Here is a 15,127-nt window from a genome sequence, read left to right as displayed (position 1 = left end):
CAATTCCAAGTAGGCCCCAGGCAAACAGGCAACTCTGCCCCATGAGTTGACCAGGTTTCCAAATTCCTTCTCTCTCCTTGCTGCTCCTCCATCCCCATGGCCACAAGGTCAAAAGTGTCCCACTCCATCACCTCCACCTTCCAGCCTGTGGAAGGAGAAAAGAATGGAAGTAATAGGCAAGCAACCTCCTTACCAGAAATTCCCCATATCACTTTGGGCCACATCCCATTGGCCAGAACTGCATCATGTGACCACACTGTGCTGCAAGGGAGTCTCGGAATTACAGTCCCTAGCTGAGTGGCCATGCTGGAATGGGAGGCACTTATATTACTTAAAGGAAGAAATAGGAAATGAATACTGGGGAACAATTCCTATCTCTGCCTCAGGGAAAAAGGCAATTTACAAACAGTGGTACAGACCAAATACCACATCTTGCTGGTCAAGGGAAAACCCAGGTTCCATGGTGATTTGTTCGTAGACTCACTTCCCTGAATATGGGGACTTTCTTAGCCAATCTGGTGATGCAAACATCTTGTCTCCTGGGAGCAGCCCTGGCTTATCGTACCCCAGGAACTACCCTGAGAGAGCCAATAGGAAGGACTCCCTTACTGAGGGCTGGGCCATCTTAGAAGCCCACATCCCATTGGAAGCCCAAGGATTGTTTTAAGCCTTGTGCAATCACAGGCAACTTGCACAAAGCTCAGGGTTTTTTTGTTTGTTTGTTTGTTTTTTTGTTGATTTCTTGTTAGTTAGTTTTGACAGTTTGTTTTGCAGCACAGCTGAAATAGAACCCTGGCTGAACTCTGACAGCCAGTACCTAACCCCCAAAATTTTGTCCAGGCTCAAACTTGGAATCAGGATCTTAGTCCGTTCAGGCGGCTATAATAGAATACCATAGACTGGGTAGCTTGTAAATAACAGAAGTGTATTGCTCACAGTTCTGGAGACCAGAAAGTCCAAGGTCAAGGCACTGGCAGATTCAGTGAGGGCCTGCTTACTCATAGACGGTGACTCCTTGCTATGTCCTCATGCTGCAGAAGGGGCAAGGCAGTTCTCTGGTTTTGTAAGTGCATGACTCCCATTCCTAGGCTTGGTCCCTTTCATTCTGTTCTCATTATCTAATCGTTCCTCCAAAGGCCCCACTTCCTAATACCGTCACCTTGGGGGCTAGGATTTCAACATACGAATTTGATGGGAACACATTCATACCGTGGGGCTCTTAGATGCAGGTATGGGGGCTCTACTTGTTTTTGTAAGCCTCAGCATCTCCCCTGGCCTTGACCTCTGCAGGGGTGATGCGGCTGCCTAATCTGCCTCTTGTGCTGCCCTGCTCCCAAGCTGTGCTTCATCATGGAGGCACTGGGTAAATTAAGACAGTGCCAGGTTCTTGGGAAGGGCCACTACCATGGACCAAAGAGTCTACCGGTGCCCCAAGTCGAATTGCCCTTTCCTTCTCCCCATCTTGTTTGGAGTAACCAGTTCCTTCCTGCTTTGGAATGGGGCAAGCCTCTTACTCAACACATGCAGCAGGAAGTGTTTCTGCCAGACTTACCACTGGACTCTGCTCTCTTCTCAGGGTGTAACATAGAAAATGCCTGCTACCCTCTGGGCATCTGTGCTGAACGGACCGCTATCCAGAAGGCCGTCTCAGAAGGGTACAAGGATTTCAGGGCAATTGCTATTGCCAGGTGAGTGGGAAAGCCCAGGTTGCAACAATATTCATTCATCTCTTTAGCCAACATCTTCCTTACACATATTATTCATTCATTCATTCATCTGTCATATGTTTGTTGTGGACTTCCTATGTGCCAGGCGCTGTATAGGGCCCTGGGATGAGTGCTGAGGATAAGGAGACAAATAAGAAATGGAGTCTGCCCTCAGTGAGCCGGCAAGGCAGGTAAATAAGCAAGGCAACTCATACAAGGGCCGGTATGCCCCTGTTCCAGCAACACAAAGTGACACAGACTCCTTTCCTACAAGATACAACAGAAAGGCAGCCTTGAAACACAGAGTGGGGAGGACCTAAAAATCACCTGCTATAGACTCCCTTGCCACCACCCCCGTTTTATAGCTGATGAAATCGAGGCCCAGATAAGTTGAGCAACTTTCTTGGGAGTTAGTGCCAATGCTGGGATAAAACCCAGGTTCCAGAGTCTCACTGCAGGGCTCATTCCACTGTATCATGCTGTGCTAGGAGATGGAACACGTTTCCCTGCTCTCCGCAAGCTGATGCTAGGATCCTGAATGAGCCACTCAGCATTGCTCACTCCTTCATTTGGCAACACTCGCCTCAAGGTTCAAGAACCAGGATACAAAATCAGCCAGGTAAACACTAGTCATGGTTCAAACTAATCAGAGTCCAGCCCGGGTTCTGGCTGAACAAGAGCCCCAATCAATGCTCCTATATGTCCCAAACATAAATATCCTAGTTGGCATGGCTTCCTCTCCATGGGAGCATGTTGAATTCTTGTTGGCTCTGGCCTTAGACTCAGTGGTTTCAGGATCCAAGCATGTATAAATTAGCCCTTTTACTGGACTCCATTATTTAATGACTTAATGGTGAATCTCTCCAGTGTGCACCTTTGCATTGTATATGACAGTTTTCTTAACAAGTTATTGATGCAAGAAAAATGACATGGGAAATGTTTATCCCACCCAGAAGGAGGCTGCATGCTTGTTGGTCTTTAGCAACATCTGGGTGCATAGGTCACATTCTATGAGGGAATTACCTCTTCACTCATAGTGGAATTAATTCCTGTGGCAGAGCTACAGCACTTTTTGGCTAAAATGCAGAAAAAGAGCTACACCTTTTAGCACCTTTCTGGCTAAAATGTGGAAATGCAGGGGTTTAGTGCAAGGTCAGTGGGGACTGTACAGAAGCGAGCCCATGTGCCTTTTATAAGATCCTCAACTTTGCCTCAGTCTGGCCCCAAGGTGCCCAGCTTATTCAAGGTTTGTTTCTGAGTAAGTAAAGCCCGAGGTGCACTTAAGGAGAAGGGCCCCAGTATCCGAGAGGCTTCCCCGTGACCGAGGTGTGCCCTGGCTTCCTTAAGGCTTCCAGAGGAATAAATGATGCTGTGCTGAGAACATTTTGTGCAGATAGGCCGAGATCAGGATGTGAATTGCAATTTATGGAAAAAAAAAAAAAAAAAAGGAGGGAAATAACTCAATTTCAAAGCTGATCCAAGAAAATAATGATATTCTAGGGAAAAAGAGGCCAAAGTCAACCAAAGGATAATGATGCCTTGCTCTGTTTAGAATTTTCCAAATGAGAGGCTTTTTCTCTTGGTCATTATCTACTTTCAAACACAACGAAATGTCACTAGCAATGATTAGCAAATGTCGTTATTTACACAAACCCTGCCATTTTTTCCAGCCCCCAACTGCTGTACTCTGGGTATTCAGCCTGCATCAGTGTCCCTGAGCCCAAAATACACTCATTATCACACTCATGATTTGTTAAATTGAGAGCGTTTGTGGATTTAGAGGATGAATGAGAAGTACCAACTCCCTCATTAACATCAGATGGGTCTGAGCAGCCTCAGAGGGAACCCCTCTGAGGTCTCTAAGGATGGAGACCGCACTCAGGAAAGGTCCATGTGTCTCATTGCTCTCAGACAGGTGAGCTCGCCCCGCTGGGTCCCAGCTCTCATGATCAGAGTCAGTAGGTTTCCAGCCCATTGAGTCTGATAAGCATGGCCTCAGTGTGTGATCAAGGTGAGCACAAACCACAGAAAACTGTAAATAGCCAGCAAAAGGCAAGACAGAGTGAAGGGCAGGGGAGAGGGAGAAAGGGGGAAGCAGTGAAGCAGTGAAGAAACATCCTGAGGCAGCCAGCAAGTGCTCACTCAGTCTTGAGTCTCTCTCGGCAGGAACGTTGAGTAAGTTAGAAGCCCAGGCTTCAGTGTCAATGAAACCTGTTTCCAAATCCAGCTGCATTATGGACCTTAGGCATGCTGCTTAGACCCTGAGCCTGGCTTCTCATCTGTGAAATGGAGGAGACTGGTTTGTTACAGGGTCTCATGAAACAATTTCTATAAAGTTCCTGACACAGGGTATGTAATACATTCACACTATTATATAGTTGCTTTTTTTTTTTTTGGTTGGTTTTTGGTTTGGTTTGGTTTTTCTTTGAGAACAAGCCTCGCTGTGCCGCCCAGGCTGGAGTGCCGTGGCAAGATTTCGGCTCACTGCAACCTCAGCCTCCCAGGTTCAAGCGGTTCTCATGCTTCAGCCTCCTGAGTAGCTGAGACTACAGGTGCCTGCCACCATGCCTGGCTAATTTTTGAATTTTTAGTAGAGATGGGGTTTCACCATGTTGACCAAGCTGGTCTCGAACTTCTGGCCTCAAGTGATCCACCCACCTGGGCCTCCCAAAGTGCTGGGATTATAGGTGTGAGTGACCACATTCAGCCTCAAACTATTACATTGTTTTAAAGTTATCGTTATTTATTCTGCAAGCCGCAAAACTACCAAAGGCAGAATGTGTAGATTTGGGGTTCAAATCCTGATTCTGCCACTTAACTTTGTGTCCTTGGGCAAGCCGTTTCATCTTTCATGATCTACAGCATGCAGGTGATAAGAGTGCCTGCATACCTCCGCCCCTTACAGGGTTGTTGGGGGATTAAATGAACTAATTCACTTAAGGTCCTTAGCACAGAGGCTGGCACACAGAACCACCATGTACGGGTAAGCCATTAATGTTAACACGCTGTCGCTACATCCTCAGTGCTAGGCTGCTTAAAAACACCATCCTGTGACTTGGTTGTTGAAGCCTACACCAAATCTACCTTCCCAGTGGAATGCATGCTTACCTTGAAATCCCTGATGCAGATCACCTTGTCCAGGGAGCTAGCCATTGGGTAGTGGGCCACAGATGCCACAAGATTCAGAAAGAAGGCCGGACGCGGTGGCTCATGCCTGTAATTCCAGCACTTTGGAAGGCCGAGGTGGGTGGATCATGAGGTCAGGAGATCGAGACCATCCTGCCTAACACGGTGAAACCTCGTCTCTACTAAAAATACAAAAAAAAATTAGCCGGGCATGGTGGCGGGCGCCTGTTGTCCCAGCTACTCGGGAGGCTGAGGCAGGAGAATGGCATGAACCTGGGAGGTGGAGGTTGCAGTGAGCCGAGATTACGCCACTGCACTCCAGCCTGGGCGACAGAGAGAGATTCCGTCTCAAAAAGAAAAAGATTCAGAAAGGAAGCGGTGAGCTCAGCAGAGGTCAGATTACACAGGGCCTTACAGGCCATGGAAGGAAGGCTGAATTTCATTCAGAGCAACTCTCCCATGGCCCTAATCGTGCCTTTGTTACAGCATTTCTGTGAAATTTTATCTACCCCTCCAGAGGGTAAGCTCCCGGGATTGTCTGATTGGTCTCTGTTGCTCCTTTCCCATGCCTGCCTGGCATAGAGAAGGGTTTTGGTCGACATGTGTGGAATGAAGTGAAAAATAACCCCCAAAAAGCTTAAGAGAGGCCCTGGCTGCAACAGCTGTTATCCAGTAATTGCAAGAGTTCACTCAGCGTCCTGGGCAGGAGTCGCCACCCTCTCATGTACCCATGGGTTTTTCTTCTGAAGCTGGAAGCGTGCTCAGAGAGAACCCCATCTTCCCATGGAACAGAACCTTTCATTGACTGGACCCCCACATATAAAAGGTAGTTATGGTGAGAATTAAAGAAAATCGCATCTCGGCTGCTTTATTTTAATCAGAGTATCTATCCCTGTCTCCACATGGTTGGTTGGTTAATCAGTTGCCTAGCTCCCCTCACTAGTCTATAAACTCCTGAGCATAGTGAATTTTGTCTGTTTTGTTCACTGCTGCACTCCTAGCACCAATGACAGTGCCCAGCACATAGTAGGTGCTCAGTAACTATTTGCTGGTTGAAATGAGACGATGCATATAAAATGCTTTGCAGAATGCCTGGCACATTCTAGACACACATTATCTTTTTTTTTTCTTTTTCTTTTTTTTTGAGACGGAGTCTTGCTCTGTTGCCCAGACTGGAGTGCAGCGGCATGATCTCGGCTCACTGCAACCTCTGCCTCCCAGGTTCAAGCAATTCTCTGCCACAGCCTCCCGAGTAGCTGGGAGTACAGGCATCTGCCACCACGTCCGGCTAATTTTTGTATTTTTAGTGGAGACGGGATTTCACCATGTTGGCCAGGGTGGTCTTGAACTCCTGACTTTGTGATCCACCCACCTCGGCCTCCCAAAGTGCTGGGATTGCAGGCACAGGCACACACTATCTTAATAACAATTGTTGTTAAGATATAATAAGATGAATTATTAAATAGTACATAAAACACATAGCATATAATAAAACTGTATATGATAAAGGACTAAAATTATGACAAAGCTTACATAGTGAGGAAACAAATATCCAGCACTTAGAACAGGCAGTAACAATATGTATCTAACATTCTAAAGTTTACAAAGTCTTCCATACACCTTATCTCATTTTATCTTCCAGCATTCTTACAAAGCAGATGACGTAGCATCCACATTTTACAGCAAATAAATGAGCCTTGGATGAGTCAAAATGACTTAGTCAAAGTCACCCATAGCAAAAGGAAGAGCCAACTAAGAACCAAAATTTAAATCCTGTGTTCTGCCAGGCACGGTGGCTCATGAGCCCAGGAGTTCAAGACCAGCCTGGGCAATATAGTGAGACCCTATTTCTACAACAAGTCAAAAAATGAGCTGAGTGTGGTGGTGTGTGCCTGCAGTCCTAGCTACTCAGGAGGCTGAGGTAAGAGGATCCTTTGAGGCCAGGAGGCAGAGGCTACAGTGAGCCATGATTATGCCACCGCACTGTAGCCTAGACAACAGAACAAGACCCTGTCTCAAATAAATAAATAAATAAATAATAAATAAATAAATAAATAAATAAAAATCCTATGTTCTTCCAGATATATCACAAAGATGTGTGTCCAAAAGAATAAGGAGGATGGTGGCTGCTGGCTTCACCTGTGGTGCTCCAGCAGGCTTGGAATTTTCCATCATCAAAGGCACTTGTTTGTTTTGTTTTGTTTTATTTTGAGGCAGAGTCTCGCTCTGTCGCTCAGGCTGGGGTGCAGTGGCGCCATCTCGGCTCACTGCAACCTCCGCCTCCCAGGTTCAAGCGATTCTCCTGCCTCTGCCTCCCGAGTAGCTGGGACTACAGGCGTGCACCACCACGCCCAGCTAATTTTTGTATTTTTAGTAGCAACGGGGTCCACCATGTTGGCCATGATGGTCTCAGTCTCTTGACCTCATGAGCCACTCGGCCTCCAAAAGTGCTGGGATTATAGGCGTGAGCCACTGCGCCTGGCCAAAGCCACCTGTTTTAGGGACCAATCCTTGTCCTGCTCAGACCTAGAGGTCTGCCTGTAGGAGGCTAAACTCTCACAGGCAATCCCTGGCTGGTGAGCTTCTCTTCTCCAGGCTTTCTCCAGTGCAAACAACCCATTTTTCTCTCTGAGTCACACGCACTTTATTCTTTCATGCCTCAGGGCCTTTGCACATACCGTGTTTTTGTTTGTTTGTTTGTTGTTTTTTGAGACAAGGTCTCTGTCAGCCAGATGGCAGTTCACTGCAGCCTCCACCTCTCAGACTCAAGTGATCCTCCCAGCTCAGCCTCCTGAGTAGCTGGGACTACAGGCCTGCACCACCACACCTGGCTAATTTTTTGTATTTTTAGTAGAGATGCAGTTTCACCATGTTGGCCAGGCTGGTCTCAAACTCTTGACCTCAGGTGATCCACCCACATCAGCCTCTCACAGTGCTGGGATTACAGGTGTTAGCCACTGCGCCCAGCTGCATTTTGTTTAAAATGATAACTCAGCTGGTTTTTTACATCACCCACTGGGCTGAACAATCTCCTGAAGACCAGAGACAAATTCTCTTTGACCTTTGTATTCCCTGGGTGTGGGTGACGGTAAGTGCTCACTAAACGTTTATGGACGGCACTAAGGAAAGTCCTGCTTGTGGCCCTGCCTTGTGGCAGTGTGGAAAGCCACCTCAGCCTTCAGGACACAGCGGATCTGTGAATCAGGAACTGCCTGATGGGGTATGACCCAAATCAGGAACGAGGCCAAGACAATTGCCTAAATCTTAGCAATTGTCCTCAGACCTTGGGAGAGACTAATTTGAGTTTGACTCTTTGCTTCCCCAGTGACATGCAAGATGATTTTATCTCTCCATGTGGGGCCTGCAGGCAAGTCATGAGAGAGGTAAGCAGCTTCTCTTGCTTTCTGGAATGCAAATCTCTTCCTTGTCGCAGGCTATGGGAGCCATGCCAAGCTGCAGGCGTGGCAGGCGTGGAGACACAGCTATTGGCCCGTTTGCTGGGTTGGCTGACTTCTAAGGCCTCCCTACACTTGCATGAGTCACTGGAAATTATTCCTTCATTTAACAAATACTTACTGAGCGAGTGTCTGCTCTGTGCCAGGCACTGAGGTAGGTCTGGGGAGGCAGCAGGGAAAAGATGGGCCAGGCCCTGCCCTCACAGAGCTCATAGGCTAATGCAGAAGACAGATGATAAACAAGGAGCAAAATAAATAAACAAACAGTGACATTTCTGAGAGTCAAGAGGGCTATAGAGGAAAAAAAAATGCAGAAAAATAAAAGGAGTCCAGTGACAAAGGGGCAAGCAGGGGACACTGCAGACTGGGGTCAGTGAACAACAGCCCATGGGCCAAATCCAGCCTGCTGCTTATATTTGTAAATAAAGTTTTATTGGTACACAGCCATGGCCATTCATTCACCTATTGTTCATAGCCACTTTGCCCTGACAACAGCAGAGGTGAGCCATTATGACAAAGGCCACATGGCCTCTAAACCTAAGATATTTACTGTCTGGTCCATGACAGAAAAAGGTTTGCCAACCCCTGCTTTAGATGTCCAGGAAGGGCCTCTTTTTGAGCATGACATTTGAGCAGAAATATAAATAATGAGAAAAAAATGAGATGAACAAAGGTCTAGAAAAGGAGATTCTGAGACAGCATAAGCAGCAAGTTTTGCGCTCAGACTCTTGGTGAATTTGAGAAGAGGCAAGAAGGCACCAAGAGGCTAGGGTCTGGTAAGTGGAAGGAAAGCAATGGGATTAAAGTCAGAAGGGTAGGCAGGGGCCAGATCACATGGGGCCTGGCCATGGGATAAAGGGTACATTTTATTCCAAGAATAAACAAAACTGAAGTGTACATTTTTTTTTTTTTTTTTTGAGACGGAGTCTCGCTCTGTCGCCCAGACTGGAGTGCAGTGGCCGGATCTCAGCTCCCTGCAAGCTCTGCCTCCCGGGTTTATGCCATTCTCCTGCCTCAGCCTCCCAAGTAGCTGGGACCACAGGTGCTCGCCACCTCGCCTGGCTAGTTTTTTGGATTTTTTAGTAGAGATGGGGTGTCACTATGTTAGCCAGGATGGTCTCGATCTCCTGACCTTGTGATCCGCCCGCCTCGGCCTCCCAAAGTGCTGGGATTACAGGCTTGAGCCACCGCGCTTGGCCTTTTTTTTTTTTTTTTAAATTTGAGACAGAGTCTCACTCTGTCACCCAGGCTAGAGTGCAGTGGCACAGTCTCGGCTCACTGCAACCTCCGTCTCCCGGGTTCAAGCAATTCTCCTGCCTCAGCCTCCCAAGTAACTGGGACTACAGGCACGTGCCACCACGCCCGGCTAATTTTTGTATTTTTAGTAGAGACTGGGTTTCATCATGTTGGCCAGGATGGTCTCGAACCCCTGACCTTATGATTCGCCCGCCTTGGCCTCCCAAAGTGCTGGGATTACAGGCGTGAGCCACCGTGCCCAGCCCGAAGTGTACACTTAAACATGGTTAAAATGGCAAATCTTATGTTATATATATTTTATCACATTAAATACATTGGGAAAAAAGAGAATAAAGGTAAGCCATTGGGTATTTTCAAGAAGAGACTTGAGGGATCTGAAGTACTTTTTATAAAAGTCCTCTTGATGGAAGGCTGCAATTTCTTCAACTCTAAAAACAAAAGGGTAGGCCAGGTGTAGTGGCTCAGCCTGTAATACCAGCACTTTGGAGGCTGAGACAGGTGGATCACGAGGTCAGGAGATAGAGACCATCCTGGCAAACACAGTGAAATCCCGTCTCTACTAAAAATACAAAAAAATTAGCTGGGTGTGGTGGCGGGTGCCTGTAGTCCCAGCTACTGGGGAAGCTGAGGCAGGAGAATGGTGTGAACCCAGGAGGCGGAGCTTGCAATGAGCCGAGATAGCGCCACTGCACTCCATCCTGGGCGACAGAGCGAGACTCTGTCTCCAAAAAACAAACAAACAAACAAACAAAAAAACCCAAAAGGGTAGGCCAGGTGTAGTGGCTCAGCCTGTAATCCCAGCAGTTAGGGAGGCAGAGGCAGGAGGATCGCTTGAGCCCAGGAGTTCGAGACCTGCCTGGGCAACATAGACCTTGCTCTCCACAAAAAAAAAAAAAAAAAAAAAAAGAATAAAACAACAAAAAAAATGAAAATGAAGGGATAGTTTAGATCATGGGTTCTTAATCCAGGCTCAAGGGAAGGTTTTCATGTTTATGTGTACATTTGGGGAAGGGGGAATGTTAGTAACTATTGTGGATTATCAAAGAGATCTGTGTCCTCTAGAGTCCCAAAAGATTAGAGAATCCCACAGGCCCTGAGCTCCAGCATAGTACCGTCAGCCCCTGGAAACACAGCATCTTGTGGGCATGGTGGCTCACACCTGTAAGCCCTGCACTTTGGGAGACTGAGGCAGGACGGTCACTTTAGCCCAGGAATTCAAAACCAGCCTGGGCCACATAGTAAAACCTGGTCCCTTCAAACAATTTAAAAATTAGCAAGGCATGGTGGTGCATGCCTGTGGTCCTAGCTGCTCCAGAGGCTGAGGGTAGGAGTATCACTAGAGCCTGGGAGGTCAAGGCTGCAGTGAGCCGTGATCAAGCCACTGCACTCCTGCCTGGGCGACAGAGTGAGATCCTGTCTCAAAAATAAATACACACCTACAGCATCTTGTTTAATCCCCTCCCCGAGACTGAGGGAAGTGCATGTCATTATTCCCATTGCCCAGTGACTACTCTGAGGCTCAGAGGAGTAAAACGACTTACTGAAGGGCCCCCTGCCAGGCGGTGACACACGGGTATCCATGGCCCATCAGGCTGACTCTGAAGCCCATGCTCCTCACGGCTGCCTCTGTCTTTGTGATTCTGTAAGTTGGACAAAATTATTTTCAGCCATGGAGGAAACATCATGTTACTTTGGCATGCGAATGCTGCTTGTACCGTGGGAGTTTCTGCTTTTGGAGTCGTGTTTTGGGAGAAAGGGGGTTGTTTTAGCTTTGTTTTTGTGCCGTGGGGTTTCCAAGCATCCGGGGATGCAGACACTTCCATCTTCCTCCTGTTTCCTGCCAGGAGTGCAAATCAGACACATTTCCCAAATCCAAAAACATACCACCGGGAAAGCAGTGAATTTACACTGCGGAATTTATCTCACTTAAGAGGGTCAGAAATAGCTGGCCTGTACAGTGAAAATGTCAAAGATCATATAAGGAAACCACCACAGACAGGGCGCCAAGTCCCTGGCTCCCAAGGCCCCGACGTGATCCAATTGCTCAGTGCTGTTTTCTCCAAACAGATTGGATGTTGGCAAACGACAGAAGGCAAATGAAAAAGCTGAAGGAGGCAGGGGCGAAACTGAAACCAAAATGCAAATAATAAGAGATGAGGCGTTGGGGCCAGGGACCTGGCACGTAAACTCGCCCTCCGCTCAACTTTCATCCATACCTACCCTCAGGCAGAGCCAGTCAAGCAGAAAAATTTCCTTCCTTAAAACATTAATTCTAAAAAAGCCAGAACATTGAGTGTGCCTGGCAATAACTTGGTGATTCAGAGAGAAGTGTGGAAGAACAGGAGGCTGCAGACCTAAGTAGTCACTGGTTACCAACATAATCCATAAGAATGACATCTATTAATTGAGCACCTACTATGTGCATAGAGACGCTTTACATGAATCATCTCGGCATCTCACAATACCTGGCTAGGAAGAGCTTGGGTCTGTTGAGCCCACCTCCAGGGCTCTTGTCATGATGCCACTGCTGATTAACCTCTTGCCTCCCACCCTGCATTCACCCATACCTAAAACCATTCTATGGACCAAGACACTGAGTGAGCCCCAGAAAGTTATCATTTTCCTAAGGTAAGTATCATTTTCCTAAGGTTTGTTCCTAAGGAACAAACAGTGCTCCTCATAGCATAGGAGAAAAATCAAGAGACAAATTTTTCTTTACTGACTTTACCCTGCTAAGCCTCCGTTTCCTCATCAGTAAAATGGGCATCATAATAGCACCTACCTCACAGGGTAGATAATGAAACCATGCATGTGCAGTATCTATGTGGTATGGTGTGGCTGTGTCCCCACCCAAATCTCATCTTGAATTGTAGCTCCCATAATTCCCATGTGTCATGGGAGGGACCTGGTGGAAGGCAATTGAATCATGGGGACAGGTCTTTCCCATGCTGTTCTCATGATAGTGAATAAGTCTCATGACGGAACGGGAGTTCCCTCACACAAGTCCTCTCTTGCCTGCTGCCAGGTAAGACATCCCTTTGCTCTTCCTTCGTCTTCTGCCACGGTTGTGAGGCTTCCCCAGCCATGTGGAACTGTGAGTCCATTAAACCTCTTTTCTTGTCTTTTTTTTTTTTTTTGAGACGGAGTCTTGCTCTGTCGCCGGGGCTGGAGTGCAGTGGCCGGATCTCAGCTCACTGCAAGCTCCGCCTCCCGGGTTCACGCCATTCTCCTGCCTCAGCCTCCCGAGTAGCTGGGACTACAGACGCCCGCCACCTCGCCCGGCTAGTTTTTTGTATTTTTTAGTAGAGACGGGGTTTCACCGTGTTCGCCAGGATGGTCTCGATCTCCTGACCTCGTGATCCGCCCGTCTCGGCCTCCCAAAGTGCTGGGATTACAGGCTTGAGCCACCGCGCCCGGCCTTTTTTTTTTTTTTTTTGAGATGAAGTCTTGCTCTGTTGCCCGGGCTGGAGTGCAGTGGCGCCATCTTGGCTCACTATAAACTCCACCTCCCGGGTTCAAGCAATTCTCCTGCCTCAGCCTCTTGAGTAGCTGGGACTACAGGCTCCTGCCACCGAGCGTGGCTAATTTTTTTGTATTTTTAGTAGAGACGGGGTTTCACCATGTTCACCCAGGATGGTCTCGATCTCCTATCCTCATGATCCGCCCACCTCGGCCTCCCAAAGTGCTGGGAGTACAGGCGTGAGCCACTGCGCCTAGGCTTTTTTTTTTTTTTTTTTTTTTGAGACAGAGTCTTGCTCTATGGCCCAGACTGGAGTGCAGTGTCGTGATCTTGGCTCACTGCAACCTCTGCCTCACATGTTCCAGAGATTCTCCTGCCTCAGCCTTCTGAGTAGCTGGGATTACAGCGGCTCACCACCACGCCTGGCTAATTTTTGTATTTTTAGTAGAGATGGGGTTTCACCATGTTGGCCAGGCTGGTCTCGAACTCCTGACCTCAGGAGTTCCTCCTGCCTCGGCCTCCCAAAGTGCTGGGAGTACAGGCATGAGCCACCACGCCTGGCCTAAACCTCTTTTCTTTATAAATTACCCAGTCTTGGGTATGTCTTTATTAGCAGCTTAAGAACAGACTAATACACTGAGTGTATGTAGCAGGCATGCGACTTCTCCTGGTGTGAGGTGTAAAGGGGATACTGTAAGGGAAGCAGGTGTTAGTTGTCATTTGTCATAGCAGAAGGAGGTCTGGTTCCAGGGGTTAGCTGTCACTTTTTTTTTTTTTTTTTTTGAGATGGAGTCTTGCTCTGTCACCCAGGCTGGAGTGCAGTGGCATGATCTCAGTTCACTGCAAGCTCCGCCTCCCAGGTTCACGCCATTCTCCTGCCTCAGCCTCCCGAGTAGCTGGGACTACAGGCACCCGCCACCACGCCCGGCTAATTTTTTTGTATTTTTTAGTAAAGACGGGGTTTCACTGTGTTAGCCAGGATGGTCTCGATCTCCTGACCTTGTGATCCGCCCGCCTCGGCCTCCCAAAGTGCTGGAATTACAGGCGTGAGCCACCGCGCCCGGCCAGCTGTTGCTCTTATGAAACCCTGGGTGAGTCCTGAATGATGCCTGTTCACTATGTGCCACGCACTGTTCAGTTTCACAGCATTCTTTCATTTCCTCCTCCCTACAGCACTATGATCCAGGAACAATTATGGTCATTCCCATTTTACAGATGAGAAAATCAAGGCAAAGAGAGGAACATTAGCCAGTGAGTGGCAGAGTCAGACTCAAACCCAGTCAGTCTCAGACCCCTCAGCCACGCTGCCTCTCTCACGCCGGCTTTGCCTCTTTTCCAGTTTGGCACCAACTGGCCCGTGTACATGACCAAGCCGGATGGTACGTTTATTGTCATGACGGTCCAGGAGCTGCTGCCCTCCTCCTTTGGGCCTGAGGACCTGCAGAAGACCCAGTGACAGCCAGAGAATGCCCACTGCCTGTGACAGCCACCTGGAGAACTTCATAAAGATCTCTCACAGCCCTGGGGACACCTGCCCAGTGGGCCCCAGCCCTACAGAGGCTGGGCAAAGATGATGTTTCCAAATCACACTCCAGCCCAGGCCAGCACCCCTCCTAGCAACCTACCTTGGGACGTAGAACCCCACCCTCCACCCCCAGCCACCTTTCCTTTCCTTCCTGTGGGTCCTCTTTCAAAGTCCAGCCTCGTCTGGACTGCTTCTCCATCAGCCTCCCCAAGGTTCTGTCCTGTTCCGAGCAACTTTTCTAATTATAAACATCATAGAACATCCTGAATCAAAGCGTGTGTCTTGCTCTGTCTCTATCCTTGCTTGCAGCTCTTAGGAGGGACGGCGTGATTTGTCTTTATAGGAAGACCTGGACTCTTTCTGCTGGGAAAGGAAATGGGTACCTTGGAACCATGGACCTTGTGGTGTGGAAAGCTGAGGTTTTAGGCAAACTTGTCCGCGTGTTCTCTAAATGGGAAGCTCCCCTGGGCTGGACCTAACTGCCAATAACTATCCTAGAGTGTGTTTTTGTCTCATTTTAGACCTGAGCACTGGGAGATTCCAGAGTATAAAGTGTTAGGCACGGTTTGTCTAGACAATGTAACAAAGGTTTCTCTCA

At 48.1% G+C, this 15,127-nt stretch overlaps 1 protein-coding gene across 3 annotated transcripts in view; it reads left to right on the top strand.

Annotated features, from left to right (window-relative positions):
• CDA (cytidine deaminase) overlaps positions 1–14,802 on the top strand; it is a 29,190-nt gene extending 14,388 nt beyond the window's left edge. The window contains exons 2-5 of one of the 3 annotated variants that reach the window (XM_033228005.1): positions 1,577–1,688; positions 2,195–2,325; positions 8,158–8,215; positions 14,344–14,802. In XM_033228005.1, the coding sequence (XP_033083896.1) occupies positions 1,577–1,688; positions 2,195–2,325; positions 8,158–8,210 (296 nt within the window). In that variant the 3' untranslated portion in view covers positions 8,211–8,215; positions 14,344–14,802. Of the gene's footprint in view, positions 1–1,576; positions 1,689–2,194; positions 2,326–4,729; positions 4,918–8,157; positions 8,216–14,343 lie in introns of those variants that run through there. The other 2 variants (XM_033228006.1, XM_033228004.1) reach the window with 2 other exon arrangements.
• The last annotated feature ends 325 nt before the right edge of the window (positions 14,803–15,127 follow it).

This window comes from Trachypithecus francoisi, unplaced genomic scaffold (assembly GCF_009764315.1).
Source record: "Trachypithecus francoisi isolate TF-2019V2 unplaced genomic scaffold, Tfra_2.0 Lachesis_group12, whole genome shotgun sequence".
Classification (NCBI taxonomy): Eukaryota; Metazoa; Chordata; class Mammalia; order Primates; family Cercopithecidae; genus Trachypithecus; species Trachypithecus francoisi.
This window is presented reverse-complemented; position numbering and strand designations above follow the sequence as displayed.